At 36.8% G+C, this 20723-nt stretch overlaps 1 protein-coding gene and 1 pseudogene across 4 annotated transcripts in view; both read right to left on the bottom strand.

The window, feature by feature from the left end:
* CWF19L2 (CWF19 like cell cycle control factor 2) overlaps positions 1–20723 on the bottom strand; it is a 134705-nt gene that overhangs the window by 69441 nt on the left and 44541 nt on the right. For 3 of the 4 annotated variants that reach the window (XM_055272972.2, XM_063636475.1, XM_055272975.2), the window contains exons 9-10: positions 16087–16180; positions 14085–14174 (exon numbers count right to left, since the gene is read on the bottom strand). In XM_055272972.2, the coding sequence (XP_055128947.1) occupies positions 14085–14174; positions 16087–16180 (184 nt within the window). The remainder of the gene's footprint in view (positions 1–14084; positions 14175–16086; positions 16181–20723) is intronic. The other variant, XM_055272973.2, reaches the window with a different exon arrangement.
* LOC129479595 (SWI/SNF-related matrix-associated actin-dependent regulator of chromatin subfamily E member 1-like) lies at positions 714–8977 on the bottom strand (annotated as a pseudogene).

Genomic DNA, 20723 nt, shown 5'->3' on the forward strand with positions numbered 1-20723 from the left:
AAAATTCTAGAAGATAACATTGGAAAAACCCTTCTAAACATTGGCTTAGGAAAGGATTTCATGACCAAGAACCCAAAAGCAAATGCAATAAAAACAAAGATAAATAGCTGGGACCTATTAAATTAAAGAGCTTTTGCACAGCAAAAGGAACAGTCAGCAGAGTAAACTGACAACCCAAAGAGTGAGAAAAAATCTTCACAATCTATACACCTGACAAAGGACTAATATCCAGAATCTACAATGAACTCAAACAAATCAGCAAGAAAAAAAAAAATCTCATCAAAAAGCGGGCTAAGGATATGAATAGACAATTCTCAAAGATACACAAATGGCCAACAAACATATGAAAAAATGCTCAACATAACTAATGATCAGGGGAATGCAAATCAAAACCACAATGCAATACCACCTTACTCCTGCAAGAATGAGCATAATCAAAAAATGAAAAAACAGTAGATGTTGGCGTGGATGCGGTGAACAAGGAACACTTCTACACTGCTGGTGGGAATGTAAACTAGAACAGCCACTATGGAAAAGAGTGTGGAGATTCATTAAAGAACTAAAAGTAGAACTACCATTTGATCCAGCAATCCCACTACTGGGTATCTACCCAAAGAAAAAGAAGTCATTATTTGAAAAAGATACTTGTACACGCATGTTTATTGTGGCACAATTCACAATTGCAAAATCGGAGAACCAACCCAAATGCCCATCAATCAACAAGCGGATAAAGAAACTGTGGTGTATATATATACAATGGAATACTACACAGCCATAAAAAGGAATGAATTTAGCATTTGTAATGACCTGGATGAGACTGGAGACTATTATTCTAAGTGATGTAACTCAGGAATGGAAAACCAAACATCATATGCTTTCACTGATATGTAGGAGCTAAGCTATGAGAGGATGCGAAGGGGTAAGAATGATACAATGCACTTTGGGGACTTTGGGGAAAGAGTGTGAAGGGGGTGAGGGATAAAAGACTACAAATATGGTCCAGTGTATACTGCTCGGGTGATGGGTGCACCAAAATCTCACAAATCATCACTAAAGAACTTACTCATGTAACCAAATACCACTGGTATAAAAAAAAATTAAAATAAAAAATTGTATTTATCTGCAAAAGACACTTCAGAGTCTAGTCATTCTAAATTTTCATTTACCCCAACAGATTTTTTTTAAAAAAACAAAAAACATTTTTTTCACTTAAAAAACTATTTAGAACACATAAAACAAGGCAACATTTATTCTTTTTTCTCATCTTCTGGTAGGGGATCTGTCGGTGGCTCTTCCACTGTCGTGCTATTGCTCTCTGAGCCAGTGTTACTATCACTGGTTCCTTCCTCTGCCATACTGTCGACTCCCTCCTGCCCACTCTCCTTGTCCTCAGTAGTAGACGTGCCTTCTTCACCATTCTGTTGGCTCTCTGTCGTTTCTTCAAGGTGTGTCTCCTCTGTCTCCACTGGAATGTTCTCATCGTCTTTCTTCTCCTCACCTTTGTTTGGTGCTTGTTCTTCCTCAGGAATAATGCTGCTCTGACTGCACTCAGCTTGCTCTGCTGCCTCCTTCTCCCTTTCCTCCTGCTTTTTTGCTGGTCTGTTCCTCTGCCTGTGCAATCTCAGTTGCAACTTTCTCCGTATCCACTTCTACCGTCAGACCGCATAACCTTTTAAGTTCATTGTTAAGTGAATCTGTGCTTTCTAGGAATTTCCTCTTCTCCTCCTCTATTTGAAGAAGTTCAGCTTCTAGTTTTCGCTGATGAACCATTAAGGACTGGACCTGTCGTTTAAGGACCTGCATTCTAGCTGTTGCAACAACTGACCGAACGTCTGGCACCACACTCTCACTAAGGATTTCACTGAAGAGGTGGTGGTTTCTCTGGAAACAGTCAGTGGCTGTATGCTTCACTGAAAACCCATTACCATAATCATCTGGATCTTCAGCAAAGCTGAATGCTCATGTGTGGTTCTCCTTTCTCCATGCAAGACTGTCTCTGTCAATTCTCTTCCTGTAAAGCAGCTTCTGCACGATTTTTTGCATTTACGTAAGCAAGGTACGTGGGGGAATTACGATAGGCCTTCATAAATTCATTGTACTCTATCTTTCTGCTTCGTATCCATTTAAATATTCTTGTTTTTCTTCATCAGTGAGATCTCACCACATGCCACCAATAATCTCGCCAGTCTCCCACAACTTTAGGTCAGGGTTGGAAGCCTCTACTTGGTCCCAGACCTTTCAGCTGTACCTCATGTAGGGCATCAGCAGCTTATCTGGTGGCTTTGGGGGTTTTGGAATCGTAGTACCAGAGGATGCCATGACCTGGCTGTTGGTACCCGGGTTCCTTCCCAGCCTGTAGTTGTTGTAGGCGAGATGACTGTATGGACTGTATCCCACAAACCTTGGTGTGCTGGGCATTTGTGTTGCAGGAGCTGGGGTGGGAGGTGGGGCATAAGATGGTCTTTCCACAGGCAGAAAAAGTGCCTGCAGCTCTGGCTTCGCTTCCCTTTGTCCCGCGCCTACCCCAACAGATACTTAGAACTTAACTGTCTTCCCCACCTTTCCAGACCAAAGACCAAGCTGTATACTGCTTTGTATTGCTAGGACCTAGCACAGTGTCAAACAGTGGGTACTCGATAAATGCTTGATAAATGAAATTAACAAGCTGGTGCCTCAGACAGGTTCACTATACACCCAAAGCTAACCCGCTTTCCCCTCTACTTTCCTCTTCTACCCACTTCTCTACTTTCTGTTCCTTAGGCCTGCCAATACAAATCACATTAAGTTTTGCCACTTTGGGTAACCAAGACAGAAATATTGAGGAGCTCAGAAACAATGAATAAGTTCCCAACTTGCCATCACATTAATACAGAATATGAGGCTTAAGAATCTGTATCAGTGTCAACAAACTATGCGCCACAGGCCACCTCCAGTCTTGTGCTTGTTTTTAGTCATCCCATAAGCTGAGGATGGTCTTTACATTGTTAAATGGCTGGGGGGAAATCAAAACAAGAGTATTTCATGACAAATTAAAATTCTATGCAATTCTAATTTTAGTGACCGTAAATAAGGTTTTATTGGAACACAACCACGCTCATTCATTTATGTGTTATCTATGGCTGCCTTCATGATACAACAACAGTTGAATAGTTGTGGCACAGATTGTACAGCACACAAAATCTGAAATATTTACTATTTGGTCTCTACAGAAAAGTCTGCCAATCTTGGTTCTATATATTATTTAGCTAATAAAACTAATTCAAAATCACTTTATTGATTTTTCCTACTACCTAATAACAAGCAAGATTAAAACTTGCAATTTCTTCATAGTATTACACAAGATCCATGTTGGTAACAATGAGGGTAAGAGAATAGGACCTGTTACTCTTATTTTGTTAAAAGATCTATGCTTGACTTCCATTTCAGGCCATGATGGACTAACAAAAAAACAGTATAACCTGCTGCTGTTTAAAAAAACTAGACAACAGGACAAATACATGAAACAACCACTTTTAGACACTGATCTCTAGAAGAGTGTAATCCCTAAAAGAAGGGAAACAAATGAGATGAGCCCTAGGATGGCCACAGCTTTCTACTAAGAGGCAGTTTATAGACTGCAGTACAAAGGAATTTAATCAGACCTCAGCTTCCTTGCTGACTAAATTGGGATATATTTTAACAAGATGTTGGAAGTAAGAGAAAAACTAGTAAAGAATATGAAGCAAACCAAAAAAAAAAAAAAGAAGATAATGCAAATTAAGAAATTTTATTTATTTACATAAAAGAAAGGCAATTATACTATTTGGCCTAACAGTATCTATTTACTGGATCAAGAGATAACTTAATTTAAAAATATAGAAAGCAAAAGAAACAACTAAGAACCAAAGTGGCTTCCACCAGGATTGGAAGAAGGTCTGGAAAGAACTCACGACATTGTTATTATTTGGTATAGGCAGGCCTAGCACTACTTGTATGTAATACGCTGATTAAAAAGAAAAGGAAAAAGCATACATTGCTTTGATTCAAAGCTACTATTAAGAAGTGTGCATGTTTGAAAGCCTTTTCTAGCATTGGGAAATAAAGCAAAACTCTCCTACTAAATCAGATTTTCCTATCAGTGGTCTACAAACTTCCAGAGTTCGTGATGGTAGCCTACAAGTTTGTTATCACTGAATGCCATAAAGCATGATTCAACTTTTATCTTTTAAAATTTCCATCATCACTTATTACTATTCTTAGTATTTTCATGACTTTCGAATGATTTCTACTTTATCTCTAACGATGTCCACAAGTTGTTCCCTACGCACAAGTACCTGGCCAAGGTACTGGGTGGACTGAACACCAAGCTACACTCTGATAACTGAGATGTATGTCCTAGCCCAAGGCTACTATTTAATTTGTACAAAAGCATTCACAGGACTGCATCTGCCCAAAGGAAACATCTTTTTCTAACTCCATGAAGGCATCATATAGGCTCAGTGCAGCTCTTTTAAAAATGTTTTTAAATTCTCAATTCTGTCTGTACTGTCCCCCTTTTAAAATTCTTAATATACTATTGTGTTTTCCTTTTTTTTTTTGTTTTTTAGATTGGCCTTCTTAGAGGCTACCTATTAACTTTTTTCAAAGAATAAATTCTTGGGTTTTTAAAAAATCATTTCTATTTATTTTTTATTTTCTATTTTAGTAATTTCAGTTTTTAATCTATCCTTTGTGTATCGTATCTACTCTTTGTTATGTTCTCTCTTATCTCTTTTGTGTTACTATTGGCTAATGCCACAGATATTATTACTAATTATTAATAAATAATAGCTATATTAATTATAACTTAATTTTCTGTTAAATCAAAGAATGATACACAGATTATTTACTATTTTTGAGTAGACGAGAACATAATAAATACTATAAGATTTTTCTATGATTCACTGTGATATGGCAAGTGTTTTTCTTTTCTTTCCTTTTTTTCAGTATTCTGGAGTTTCACTCAACTAATTCTATTTTCTCTTCCTCATCAATCTTCATTAACAACTGTCTACTATAATTATTCTAGTCAGAACCTCTTTGGTACCTGCATATTTATGCACTATGAAATTGAAAACTGTATTTTCAGTTTTTCTAAAAGCACATTAAATTTGATTTCTATCTTCGACAATTTGTTATGCATTCTACAACATGGTTAATTTTAAAATATGTACAAGGATAAAATTTACCTTGAGTTTGTTTTTTTTCCACTTAAAATGTTTTCCCTTTAAACTGCAAATGTATAATTATGTGACATCGTCCCTCCATCTAACCGTTCCCCCTACAAAAAAAAAAAAAATCTGGAAACAGAACACGTATGAATCCATCCCTCCAAGACAAAACCTAAGTCTCAACTGCTACTGAACAGTATAAGGACTCAATATTTTTCATATGCAATAATATTTCATTTTTCCCTTAAATTTAACAACAGAAAAGGGAATTAAATGCTAACAGTAGAGTTAGTGAGAAAAAAAAATAATGAGCATTTGAGGGAATAGAAGTAAACTGGGGAAGGAGAGAGGCTGCTGCTGGGTCATTCTTCCCTCTCTAAGGAAATCAATTAGTTGTGGCTTCAGTATCTGTTACAGAGCCCTGTTCAAAGTTTGAGATACTCTATGACATAATTCTTCATCCCAAAATTAGATCATTAATAAATATACAATCATAACTATCCAAAACAACTATTCTACAATTTCTCTAAATTATTATACCTGAGAAAATACTGTTCATAAAACAATAAAAAAAAAATTTTAACTACCCCAGAAAGCATTAAGAATTAAATACATCCTGTAGTCATATGAGTGGGTGTTTCCTATTCCATGACTGAAGCCTACAGGTCAACACTCCCAGCTAGGATAATACCATGCTAAAGATTATTTTTGTGGTAAACAAATAAGGCTTACAGATAGTAGTCATAAATAGAATAGCTTTTCCTCTGGCAAAGTTACAAAATGGTAACAGGATCCCAAAATAATAGCTATAGCCTCAGAACATTCTCTGGATGCCCAGATTGCACTAGGCCCTATTCAATACTTCCATATTTCTATACTTTTCCTTTGAAGGACCGTCAAAGGACTGTAATCATATATTTGTATAATTAATCTTATTTGTATGTTCTCTTTCCTGAAAGAAGCTTTTATAAGGAGTATATGACGTCTGAATTAAGATCTCAAGGATATACAGAAGGTAACTGCATGAAAAATACTCTAGGCAAAGAAAGACTGTGTAAAGGCAATGAGGCAGGAGGGAAAACAGCTACTTAGGAGGTCAAGACAAGAGATGATGGTCATCTTAGTGTGGTAGATATAAAAAACAAAGAGCAGAGTTAAGAAATATTTAGCAGGTAAAATTGACACCATTTCACGATGAATTTTATGTGAGGTATGAGACTAGACAACAGATAGATTCTGTATGCTAATACTAGTTTGTATTTATATATCATTTGCTTTAGTTTATTTTTTCTTAAAATATTTGCTCCTATAGTAATACTCTTATTTCAAGAAATAAGCCCTCTAGTAATGCCTAAGATGATATTTCTAACTGCACAGCAGAGAAATGAGGGATACTTTAAGGAGGGTTAATAAATACAAGCTGAACTGTATAGAAAATAGGTACATCTATTGACCTTTTTTACTTGGCTGGGGAAAAAACTAGCTAAATGACTAAAAGGAAATATTTTTGCATACCTACTCCGTGTCAAGCAAGACTATACCTCAAGTAAAGTGTGCCTACAGTAACATGGCAAGGTAAATAGAATAAATGCAAAGCTACAATAATGTTTACTTTAGATTTAAAATATTTGACCTAGAAAATTGAGAGTGCAAAGGCCTTCTACAAAGAAGGAACTGCAAAGTATTCATTGAGTAAAGGTCAAACCTCACTGTTTAAATATTAAAAGTAAACCACAAGCAAGTTTTTTATAGTCTTGTAACTTTTTTTCTGTTGTACTATGCTTAGGGGATCAACTGCAGAGGTTGGGGTGCTTAAAACATTTTTTAAAAGACACAGTCTAAGAGTTCACATATTCTGGGAATCACAGCAATGACAGTGAACTTGTGAACACAGTGAACAATGCACCCAAGAATCAGATCCAAAAGACAGTGTTAAAGCAGTAATTGAATATGGTCAAACTACTACTGGAAACACTTCAAATAACTAGTCAAGTACCTGATTTATATACAAAATGATGAATTTATCTGTTTATTTATTAATGTTTCTCTATGGCCCTTAGTTAATTCCTCAATTTCTTTAAAGATAATGTCCATAAACCCTCTCTATGTACATGCAAAGGGACCAAAATGCATTTCTCTTCTTTATCAGCAGTGTAGACAAAACTTTAAAGCTACTACACCATTAAGCAAAGATTATTTCATTCTTTGTTACAAATGTTGAGCTTAATTTCCTGCATTATCTTTTCTTATAAAGTACAAAGCTAAATTCCTTTAGATTAAATGTATACATAATGTGACTCCATTGAAGGATTATTAACAGGCACAAGTTATGGAAGGGCAGATTGGGACTACCATATTAAAGAATTAAGATTAGATTTTTCCTGATATAAAACTAGCAATATCCAAAACTCAGTGAGACCTCATCACTCAGTGTTCAAGTACGAGTTAGATGGAGAAGCTATGCGGTTGGCTTAATGTTAAAATAAAGAAGCTGTACTTGTGTGATGGCCAGACTAGATGATGTCAAAGATCATGGATCATTTTTAAGATTTACAATAAAATACTACAGAGAATAAAATAAGTTAAAGACATTCATAAAACAAGTATTTCAGTATGTCTTGGTTGTCTACAAGATGTCAAGTATTACTCTACATACTAGATATGAACTGAAAGAATAACCCTTGTCCTAAACAGTTCACCCTCTAAAGGAGAAGAGGGATAAGGAAACTAATAATTAAAAGTGCTGATGGTTTTTCACTAAAGCCAAAATTATATTCATAGATAAGTGAATGAAGAGATTTACCTTATTCCTGTAACTTAATACTTCCAACAAAAGAGCTAAGCAATGAAAGAATTCTTCCCTGTTCAAGCATTCTATGCATGGGGTTTTCTTTTCTCTCAAAGAGCAAAATTTCCATCAGAAGTATTCCATGATTTTCCTCTAGAACGTCATCAAATCTCCATGGTAGTAAACAACTTTGTATTCCATTCTAATTTCTAAAAAAAAAACCACTCTGAAAGGTAATCAAGGCCCTGGATCTGATGGAATAAATTACTTTAGTTGCAGTAGAGAATTCTTTCAGAATTTTTGGCAAAGATTTGTTTTATATATATATACTTAGTAAAGCCTGAACCAGATGTGCAAGTGTGCTTGAACCTTCTCTGCAGAGAATATGAAAATATGTCTTTCTGGTCAAAGAATCCTTAGGGAAAAAAAAGCTTTCTATTTGAAGCTTCAAAGGGCTATACAGTTTCCAAAAGAGACTAACAAACAGAAATTATACTTTGTATGATACTTCGAATACTAATCTACTGAGTACTGAAGTCCACTGCTCAAAGATAGGAGGAGCTAGAAATTTAAAAAATAATGAGTAATATCAGAGTCATGTGCACAAGGGATGAGATATAGCCTGTCAATTATTCTGTCATATCCTCAAAACCGTAGGAGAAATGTTATTTAACAGAGTATCTGCTTCAAATGTTTTCCTTCTGTTTCAAGCCGCAAACCAGCTCAAACATTTCAAGCAAGGTTTCTCTATGTGGCTCCTTTTGCTTACCTAAGATACTTAGAAAACTGACTTTACATTAAACAACTGCACAGAATAATGGAAAAAGCACTTCACTTTAGGAGGTGTATGAAATAAAATCTGGTGGGACATGGCAAACCTTAGTCAAAAGATGAGAAGAAAATGGTCAATTCATTTAATAGGGTCAGCAAAGCTTGACTACAAGAAGTAACACAAAAATCTCAGGCTTAGATCTATTCTTTTATAAGAGTGTGGTGTGTGTGTGTGTGCGTGCACATGCACGCACACACACACACACACACATACACTATCATAAAACAGCAAGATATATTCTTATTGGTTAGGTCCCATACAGTAGTCTCAAATTTCTGACCCATTATTCTGTTAATTCTACAAAGATCTCTCCTGCTATGGAGGGACCCTAATCTGCCTAAAAAAGTTAATTTCCCTTAGATGGTTAAGTAACTTTGCAACTCTGAGATTAAGAAATAAATCAAACTTAACCTTTTATATTGTGTTTAGGTAAAAGTATAGTAACCTTTTTTGATATAAAATTTATTTCACTTTAACGCAGGAAACACATTTTTAATGGCACTCACGTTCATTTATAATGACTTGTTCATTATAACTTTTTAAGAATGTGTGTTTGTCCTTTGAAGGTATTTGAAACCCTTAAGTGAATAAGCTATACAAAACTAATAACAGCTTAAAATTTTATAATTTAAGCAAACCATGAAAATGGTAAAGAATTTTAGTCTGATTATTTCTTAAAATAATTGAGTGATTTGCTAAATTTACCAAGAGTATTTAATGCTTAAGGAAGGGCAGGTTATTTAAGCTAATAAATTTAATAAATATACTAATTAAAATTAAGCATTCCTTCCTATGCTCATATACATTTAATGCCCCTTCAGATATTTTAAAAACCTGATTATCAAAAATACTGGTTTTTCTATTCTAGAATATATGATAATCAAAGTAAAAGAGAAGAGTACTTATGATTCACATTTTATTTTCTTCATTAGGCCTAATATTTAAAGAGAGGGACAAAGGCAGAGATGGACTGTCAGAAGATCAAAATGGCACAATGGTCTCTTAGTCCCATCGACTGGACGTCATTCTAGAGGCCTCAGCACTGCTCCCATGAAGCTTGTGCTACCACGCTGTGGAACAGTCATGTCACTACAGTTGTCTGAAATGAACAGCATTTGATATAAAGAAATTTTTCTTATAAAGATAATTTTTCAACCAACCAAAGGGGAAAAAAATGTGCCTGATTCAGGAATCCCCTGAAGTCCAGCCACAGCTTTAGAACCTTTAATAAAAGTGACAAGTGCCAGGAAAGAAACAAGTATAAATGAGAAGGTGGTAACAAGTGTACATATATATAATTTGAAGATACATGCCATAGAAAATACTTTAAGAATCTTTGAGGTTTCTGACAAACATACTCTTACCACACGATCTAGCAACTGCATTCCTTGATATTTACCCAAAGGAGTTTTTTATTTTTTTGTTTTTTGAGACGGAGTCCCACACTGCCACCCAGGCTGGAGTGCAGTGGCACAATCTCAGCTCACTGCAACCTCCGCCTCCCAGGTTCAAGCAATTCTCCTGCCTCAGCCTCCCCAGTAGTTGGGATTACAGGTGCCCACCACCATGCCCAGCTAATTTTTGTATTTTTAGTAGAGACAGGGTTTTGCCACATTGGCCAGGCTAGTCTCGAACTCCTGACCTCAAGCGATCTGCCCATCTCAGCCTCCCAAAGTGCTGGGATTATAGGCGTGAGCCAGTGTGCCCAGCCTACCCAAAGGAGTTGAAAACTTCTGTCTACACCAAAAACTGCACACAGTATTGCAGTTTTATTCATAACTGCAAAAACTTGGATACACCAAGATGTCCTCCAATAGGTGAATGAATAAGTAAAATGTGGCACCCACAGACCATGAAATATTATTCAGCACTAAAAAGAAATGAGCTGTCAAACCATGGAAAGACAGAGAGGAATCTTAAATACACAGTAGAAGCCAATCTGAAAATGCTACATACTATACTGTATGATTTCAATTACATGACATTCTGGAAAAGGCAAAACTATGGAGACTAAAAAGATCCGAGGTTGCCAGGGTTAAGGGGTAGGGAGGGATGAACAGGTGGAACACAGAAGATTTAGTACAGTGAAAATTCTCTGTATGATACTACAATGGTGGATACATGTCATTACACATTTATTCAAACCCATAGAACGTACAATACCAAGAGAGGACCTTAATGTAAACTATAGACTTTGGGTGATATAATGTGTCAATGCAGGTTCGTCAATTGTACCAAATGTACTCCTCTGGTAGGGGCTATTGATTATGGGGGAGGCTGTGCTTATGGAGGGGCAGGAAGTATATGGGAAATCTGTGTACCTTCCTCTCAATTTTGCTGTGAACCTAGCACTGCTCTAAAAAATAAAATCTTAAAAAGAAAAAAGTCTTTGAGTTTTCAAAAATGGAAAATGTTGCAACTGTATGACAGGATTAGAAAAAGGCCGTAATGAAGAAGGGTGATGTCTGGCACAAACAATAAATAGCATAGGTAAATGTGAAAGAGACACTGGTTATGTGTAAGACAGTCTTGGAGGTAGGACTGGCAAACAGGGCCATACTGTGGAAGGCTATGCTGCAGGAAAATCTGGTACTTACAGTTAGCACTAATAAACCACTTAAAGTTTCAGAGTACATAATTAGTTAACCACAAGGACACTTGAAAACAATAATTTGGCAGAAGTGTGTAAGATGGACTTCACAGTACACCTAGTTCTAGCTATCCTCCCAGTCCCTACTTTTTAATCCTACTAGTAATTTCTCACTCTCCATTCTTTAATCTGTATGAGAAACTTTTTAAAAGTATTAGGTACCACAACTTAGTGTAAACAGCCATTTTCATAAACATATTCTCTATAATGTTATCTAAGTCATGAATGATGTTAGCCTGAAGAAAATTCTAGGGAAGTTGACATTCTCATCTCCTCCCACACTGACAGTAAATTATGTAAATTGATCTTTGAGAACAGACCTTTAAAATCAGTTTTGAACTTCATTATATCCCAAACCTGATTCTCCAAAAGAGCAGCTGACTTTGTCCTTCAGTATCAAAAAGAGGTATCATGTCAACACAAGTACTTTTGTGGGTTTAAATCCTTGCCCTGCACTTATCAGTTGTATGCCTGGACAAGTTACTTAACCCTCTGTGCCTCAGTTTCTTGATCTATAAAACTGCAATAATGACATGGACTGCCTCAAAGGATATTGTGAAAATTGCATGAGTTATTTTGGGGGAAAGTGGAGGATTTTGTTTTTAGTGTTTTTATTTTTATTTATTTATTTATTTATTCTTTTTTTAAGACAGGGTCTCACTCTGTCATCTAGGCTGGAGTGCAGTGGTGCAATCACGGCTCACTGCAGCCTGGACCTCCTGGCCTCAAACAATCCTCCACCTCAGCCTCCCAAGTAGCTGGGATTACAGGAGCACACCACCACACCCAGCTAGAGTTATGCATATACATCTAAATCTGTAATGCAGAAGTTGAACTCAGCTGTTCAACTTCTATCTACATTTATGCCTGTGATTATTTCATGCAGTATCATAAATTTAAATATCACTTATATGTTAGTAACTCCCAAATTTCTGTCTCCAGCACAGAGGACTTTTTCCCAACTACCCAATTCTATCTTCTCCGACTCCCAACCATCAAACTGCCTACGTGACATCTCCACTTGTTCCACATCTAACAGGAATCCCAACTCTCAATATATCGAAAACAGAACCTTTGATTTGCCCCAAAACCCATTCTTCTCTTTCTTCCACAACTCAAATAATGGCTATTCTTTCAGCTGCTCAAGCTAAAAACCTTGGAGTCCTCTTTGCCTCCTCTCTTTTTCCCATTACCCACCCCATGCCTAAACCACCATAAAAATCCTGTCAGTCTTTCTTTCAAAATATATACAGAAAGTATTTATACAAATACAAAATGCAATCACTTCTAACCATCTCCATAGCTACTATCTATCTTGGTCAAAGCCACCATCATTTCTTATCTGCATTATTACGAAAGCCCACCTCTACTTCAGCTTCTGCAAACCGTTCTTAATAGAGAATCCAGAACGGTCCTGTCAAAATATGTTTTCTGCTTAAAATCATTTAATAGTTTCTCACCATCTCAGTCAGAAAAAAAAGCCCACCTCCTTACTATGATTTTCAAAGCTTAACATGATCTGGCCGCCTATAGTCTCTCTCACCTGTATCTCCTACTTCCCTCTCTCATTTATTCTACTCCAGCAACACCGGTCTCATTGCTATTCTTCCTACACATCAGACATATTTCCATCTTTGGGCCTTTAAATCTCTGTTCCTTATGACTACCGTGCTCTTCACTCAAATACACAGAAATTCACTCTTCCACTAACTACAAGTCCTTACATAAAGTCCTTACACTTTTTCAACAGAATTGGCCTGTGCATTCCAAGCCACCAACCCACCTGTCACTCAAAATTGCCACTACCCTGCCATAGGGTAACTTTCTGATATACACCGTATTATTTTTTAATTTGCTTATCATTTTTATAATTTATTGTTTCCCTCCCTACCCAAATGAAAGTTCCATGCAGGTAGGTGTTTTTATTTGTTTTGTTCACTAACAGATAGATGAATTAATCATAGACCAAGTAATTTGTTTTATATGAAATGAATATCTAAAGTCTCTCGTTCTGAAGGAGACAGTTAAGAAGCAGTTTGACTCATACAGAAGCAATCAGTAAGCAGCACAGTCCAGAATAAAAGCAGGACTCCTTGGTCTCAGCCCGCGGCTTTTTTCCACCAGGGCACACTGACAGAATGTAAGAGAATACATAGAAAACTCAATTTTTTAAAACAAGCATGCATACACATAAACACACAGACACATATACAGACACCATCTCACATTAAAATATTACCACTGCCAGCTGGGCACAGTAACTCACATCTGTAATCCCAGCACTTTTGGAGGCCGAGGTGGGTGGATCATTTGAAGTCAGGAGTTTGAGACCAGCCTGGCCAACATGGTGAAACCCATCTCTACTAAAAATACAAAAATTAGCCAGGCATGGTGGTGGTACCAGCTACTTAGGAGGCTGAGGCACAAGAATTGCCTGAACCCGGGAGGCAGACGTTGCAGTGAGCCAAGATCATGCCACTGCACTCCAGCCTGGGCGACAGAGCAAGACACTGTCTCAAAAAAATAGATAAAATAAAATAAAAAATAAAATAAAATAAAATATTACCACTGCCCAGTAGTAGTGTTATACAAGGTAATTACATTCTCCAAACTTTTATTACTTACCTCTACCCCAGATTTTTTTGGTATATGTGTTACAGTTTCTTTGAATTTATTTGCCTTTTCAAGTTGAGCTTTAAGTTGTTCAGCTAATTCCTTCAAAAAGAAAAACAAGTAAAATATGTGCGATATGTAGTTTAATTCTTTACGACAAAATGTTCAAATTTACACAACAGAAGGAAAAATAGCATAATCAACACTCATGTAGCCATCATCTAATTTCAATTACTAATCCACAGCCTAGTATATTACTTTTTAATGAACTTATCTCAGTTACAAACTTCTTGAATACCTGTGACATGTGTTTATGCTTCAAAGATAAATAATTACAAGGACATATATTTTGGAGGAGATACATGAAGGAAATCATAACCTTAATGACATTTTAATAATTACTAAATATTATAAAAGTTCAATACTTTCAACTTCAGTTACTGGTAACAAAAAAGCTATCACAAGATTTAAAATGTTACCTTCTTTATTGTTGATAATTTAGATGAAAATTCTGAATATATTTCATTTTTACTCTAGGAAACTTACAGAAATTTATAGAAAACAACTGCCATATAAAGCAATAAACCATGAAGTAATACATTAAATAAGTAGATTTATGTGACATGCAAAGAATAGCAAGCGCCACTCCAGTGTTCTTCTTGAACACAAGACACATATTTTACCCTTTTACCTAGATGACCTCTCTTTCACTATTTTAACTAATTCCTCTGTACTTTCAAAGCTCAAACTACTTTCTTGCTATCGTTACTGTTGTTGGTTTATTTCCCTTAGCAATTTCTAGGATGAGTGGAAGTTCAGTGTTTCCAAGGATCAGATTCAAAGAGATAGAGCAGCATATGCAAGACATGCCCTTTATTAGACATAACACAGAAATATCTTGTTTGGTTACCATTTGTTCTACTACAGTATTGTACTAATAGTTTACCAAAACATAGACTACTTAAAGATCCCTTATATTTGGGTTTGAGATGAGTGCATACATATGACCATGACTGAATCTATTCTATCAATATGTGGAATATCTGGCTGTGCTATTCTGCCATGTGCACTTTAATATATACATCTCAGTGTATATTATTTTAATATGCATGTGACAATATAATAAGTGAATGGATGAATGGATAAATGCAGCTCGTACCAAATCATCCCTATTTCTTACAATTCTGAGGTAAATTAGTCTTAAATCAAACATTACTACAGGAATTAAATGAGTTAGCCTACACAAAGTATCTAACATAGTATCAGGCACAGCACATTTACTTAAAACTTGAATAAATGACTTAATCCTCCTATTTCAGGTTCTTAAGTAATTTGGAAAAGTAAAAAACATTCTTACAAATATATGACAAAAATGAGGTAGAAAAAGTGACATCTTTATCTCCCTTAAATATGCTCAATGAGTTAGAAATGCAGGAATAAAGTAAATAGCAAAGTAAAAAATAAATTTAAAAGCATGAAGTTCCTTAGGATCTTAAATTTCAGAGATCTGACAGAGAAGTTAGATCATTTATTTAGAAGTAGGCAGACACTACTGTTCACCGAAAGGTTCAAGAATTTTTTTTTTTTTTTTTGAAGACACAGTCTCGCTTTGTCGCCCAGGCTGGAGTGCTGCATTGGCGTGATCTTGGCTCACTGCAATCTCCGCCTCCCAGGTTCAAGCGATTCAACTGCCTCAGCCTCCCCTGGGATTACAGGCATGCGCCACCACACCCAGCTAATTTTTGTATTTTCACTAGAGACGGGGGGTTTCACCATTTTGGCCAGGCTGGTCTTGAACTCCTGACCTCAAGTGATCCGCCTGCCTTGGCCTCCCAAAGTGCTGGGATTACAGGTGTCAGCATGGCGCCAGGCCTGAGAATTTCTTTAAGGAACCAATAGCCAACAGTTATTTTCACAGTGTGCTATATCCACACTGCTAAGGAACTTCTAAAATTACTCGTAAGAAGTTAAATATTTAATCACTATTCTCCAAAACAACATCTAAGAGTCTTACCATATTCCCCATCATCTCTGCTTTGATAATCTTGGCTCCCAACTTGTTCTTCTCATCAACACTCAGGATGTGAATGGACTCATGCTCTGGACTGCTATTGGAACAGGACAGATTAACAGCATATGAAATATAGGTGCAATCCAAGCAATAACATCAAGACTCAAATGTTATTTTAACTGACCTCAACAAAGCATTCAGTACCAACAGGAGATCATGATTGTAATACATGTAATTAAACTCAATGTTTTTCCATAAATTGATAAAGCTCTCTGTTACAATGCCACAACCATCTATGGCAGTTATAATAACTGATCAAAATCCCAATCACAATGAGATAAATAGTATTTATCAACTCTTCATATTTAATATCCCCATACTCGTAATTTTAAAAAGGAAACAAACAAAAAACTAGAACAAGGCCATAATTCTATACATCTTTGGAAACTCTTCTCATCCGACATAAGTTGTTAATAATCTAAGAAACTATAAAATGATATATCTAACTGCATTCAAAGAATAAAAGCAATGATCATGTGCTTTTTTGTAAAGTCAGTCCAGAACATAACACATAGTCAAATAATATAAACTAGTTTAAAACTCATATCATGTGCCAAACCTAAAATATGGAAGCCTCACACAAAAAAAGAAACCTCCAGCCAAGGTCAAATTTCCCTAGCTTACTGCCTTAAGAAATAATTCAAGGCTACAGTGCAGGACAGTGACCTCAGTCAGAGCCTGAAGGATTTCTGCGTAAAGGAGACATAGCCAGGAGTCCAAGAATTCCAAGGCAGCTAGAGTTCACAGAACAGAGTACCAAAGAAGAGAAGGCTGCACCATAAGAAAATCCCAGAGAACTGCAGAGGGTTCCCCCTGAGTACTCAGAAAGAAAACACCTGCAGCCAGGGAAAGAATTAGCCCAAAGGATTGGAGGTAGAGTACTTGACATTCCTGGGAACTACTTATCCAGTCCCACTAGCTAGACTAGGAGATCACGTAATTCAAAAAGCACTAGACACAGTATTAAGAGTCTTGCTTCATTAGTGGGTAACAGCATGCCCTAGACTAAATGCTGCTCTGGGCCCACCTAAAAAATGTTAAAACAAAAGTTAAAAGGATCAAACGTTTTCCAATTAACCAGAACAATATAAATATTCCAGAACAACGCTCAGGAATATTTATAGAAATTCAAAAATGTCTAGCACTCAACAAGGTAGTCTGTAAAACTTATCATCTAATCAACGATGATCAGACAGGCAAATAAGTAGAAAAACACAACCCACAATTAGAACAAAATGCCATCAGTCAAAATCAACCCAGAACTGTACACAGATGTAAACAATAGCAGACAAGGATACTAAAAGTGATTATTATAACTGTGTTCCATATGTCCAAAAAGTCAGACACAACAAAGATATAAAAAAGATCCAAAATAAACTTTTACAGATGAAAACTACAATGTGTGAGATAAAAAATATACTGGATAAGATTAATGGAAAATTGAGCTGCAGAAGTAGAGTTTGGTAAACTTGAAGCAATTTTCTATACGAAAAATGAAACAGAGAAAAGAATCTGTAAAAATGAAAAGAGCATCAGAGGGCTATGGGACAACCTTAAGTATCCCACCATACATGTAACTGAAGATAACTATTTTTAAAATATATTTGAGGTTTATAACAAGTATAAGTAAAATGTATGACAACACTAACAGAAAGGAAGAAAGGGAGAAATGTAAATAAACAATGACAAAGTTCTTACACCACTCAGGAATAGCATATCACTTGAAGATAGACTACGATAAGTTAAAGATATAGTACGCCATCAAAGACAAAGCAACTACTATTTTTAAACAAAAATTATAACAACCAAGGAAATGAAATGGAATCATAAAAATAATCCAAAACAAGTGAGAAAAAGAAGACGAAGTGAACAAAGAACAGATGGGAAAAATAGAAAACGAATAGCAAAGTTACATATTTGAACCTAATTATATCAATAACATTATATATAAATGGTCCAAATACCTAAATTAAAAGGCAGAAATTATCAGATGGATATAAAAGCAAAACTCAACTACAAGAAATGTTCTATAAATACATAGACATAAGTATGTTAAACATAAAAGGATGGAAACAGATATACCATGTTAATGCTAGTCAAAAGATAGTTGAAGTGCCTACATTAATATCAAACAAACAAGATTACAGAGCAAAAAAATATTACCAGGGACAAAGAAGGTCATTTCACACGAAAAAGGAGTCAATCCAGCAAAAGCGTTTGAATACATGAGCAAAAACTGACAGAAGAGAAATAAACAAATCCACAATTACAGCTATAAATTTCAATACCTCTCTCTCATTATTTGACAGGATAAATATAATAGTCCCCCCTTATCTGGAGGAGTTATGTTCCAAGACCCTCAATGGAAGCCTGAAATCTTGGATAGTACTAAACCCTATCTGTAGTATTTTTTTTCCTATATATACATACCTATGTTAAAGTTTGACTTATAAATAAGGTATAGTAAGACACTAACAACAACTAATAACAAAATAGTACAATTACAACAATATATTGTAATAAAAGTTATGTGACGGTGGTGTCTCTTGCAAAATACTGTAATATTTTCAGAGCATGGTTGACCATAGGTAACTGAAACCTCAGAAAGCAAAACCATGGATAAAGGGGGACTACTGTAAACACAATCAGCAAGCATATAGAAGACCTGAATAATACCATCAACTAACATGCCCAAATGGACATTCATAGAACACATCACCCAACAAGAATAGAAGACACACCCACATGCTTTCCAAGTGCATACAAAATATTTCCTGAGATACACCATGTTCTAAGCTATAAAAACAGTCTCAATAAATTTAAAGGAATTCAAGTTATATAAACTATGTTCTTTTATCAAAATGAAATTAATTACAAACCATTAACAAAAGTCTCTGGAAAATCCTCAACTATAATATTTGGAAACTAAATAGCACAACTGTAAATAACCCATGGGTCAAAAATAAGACCAAAGGAAAATTATATAACACATGTCCAAACTGGTGGAATGCTGCCAATTCAGGGGGAAATTCAAAGCACTAAATATTTATATTAGAAAAGATCTCAAATCAATCACGTCGTCTTACAACTTAAGAAAGCAGAAAGAGGGTGGAGCCAAGATGGCCGAATAGGAACAGCTCCAGTCTACAGCTCCCAGCCTGAGCGACACAGAAGACAGGTGATTTCTGCATTTCCGTTTGAGGTACCGGGTTCATCTCACTAGGGAGTGCCAAACAGTGGGTGCAGGACAGTCGGTGAAGCACACTGTGCGTGAGCCGAAGCAGGGCGAGGCATTGCCTCACTCAGGAAGCACAAGGGGTCAGGGAGTTCCCTTTCCTAGTCAAAGAAAGGGGTAACAGACGGCACCTGGAAAATCAGGTCAGTCCCACCCTAATACTGCGCTTTTCAAACGAGCCTAGAAAACGGCACACCAGGAGATTGTGTCCCCCACCTGGCTTGGAGGGTCCTATGCCCACGGAGTCTCGCTGACTGCTAGCACAGCAGTCTGAGATCAAACTGCAAGGCGGCAGTGAGGCTGGGGGAGGGTCACCCGCCATTGCCCAGGCTTGCTTAGGTAAACAAAGCAGCCAGGAAGCTCAAACTGGGTGGAGCCCACCACAGCTCAAGGAGGCCTGCCTGCCTCTGTAGGCTCCACCTCTGGGGGCAGGGCACAGACAAACAAAAATTCAGCAGGAACCTCTGCAGACTTAAATGTCTCTGTCTGACTGACAGCTTTGAAGAGAGTAGTGGTTCTCCCAGCACGCAGCTGGAGATCTGAGAACGGACACACTGCCTCCTAAAGTGGGTCCCTGACCCCCGAGCAGCCTAACTGGGAGGCATCCCCCAGTAAGCACAGACTGACACCTCACTCGGCCGGGTACTGCTCTGAGACAAAACTTCCAGAGGAACTACCAGATGGCTGAATTTGTGGTCTCACGAAAATCCGCTGTTCTGCAGCCACCGCTGCTGACACCCAGCCAAACAGGGTCTGGAGTGGACCTCTAGCAAACTCCAACAGACCTGCAGCTGAGGGTCCTGTCTGGTAGAAGGAAAACTAACAAACAGAAAGGACACCCACACCAAAAACCCATCTTTACATCACCATCATCAAAGACCAAAAGTAGATAAAACCAGAAAGATGGGGAAAAAACAGAGCAGAAAAACTGGAAACTCTAAAAAGCAGAGCATCTCTCCTTCTCCAAAGGAATGCAGTTCCTCACCAGCAATGCAACAAAGCTGGACAGAGAATGACTTTGACGAGTTCAGAGAAGAAGGCTTCAGACGATCAAACTACTCCGAGCTACGGGAGGAAATTCAAAACGATAGCAAAGAAGTGAAAAACGTTGAAAAAAAATTAGACGAATGGATAACTAGAATAACCAATGGAGGGAAGGGCTTAAAGGAGCTGATGGAGCTGAAAGCCAAGTATCGAGAACTACGTGAAGATTGCAGAAGCCTCGGTAGCCGATGCGATCAACTGGAAGAAAGGGTATTAGCGATGGAAGATGAAATGAATGAAATGAAGTGAGAAGGGAAGTTTAGAGAAAAAAGAATAAAAAGAAACAAACAAAGCCTCCAAG

This window comes from Symphalangus syndactylus, chromosome 3 (genome assembly GCF_028878055.3).
Source record: "Symphalangus syndactylus isolate Jambi chromosome 3, NHGRI_mSymSyn1-v2.1_pri, whole genome shotgun sequence".
NCBI classification, from domain to species: domain Eukaryota; kingdom Metazoa; phylum Chordata; class Mammalia; order Primates; family Hylobatidae; genus Symphalangus; species Symphalangus syndactylus.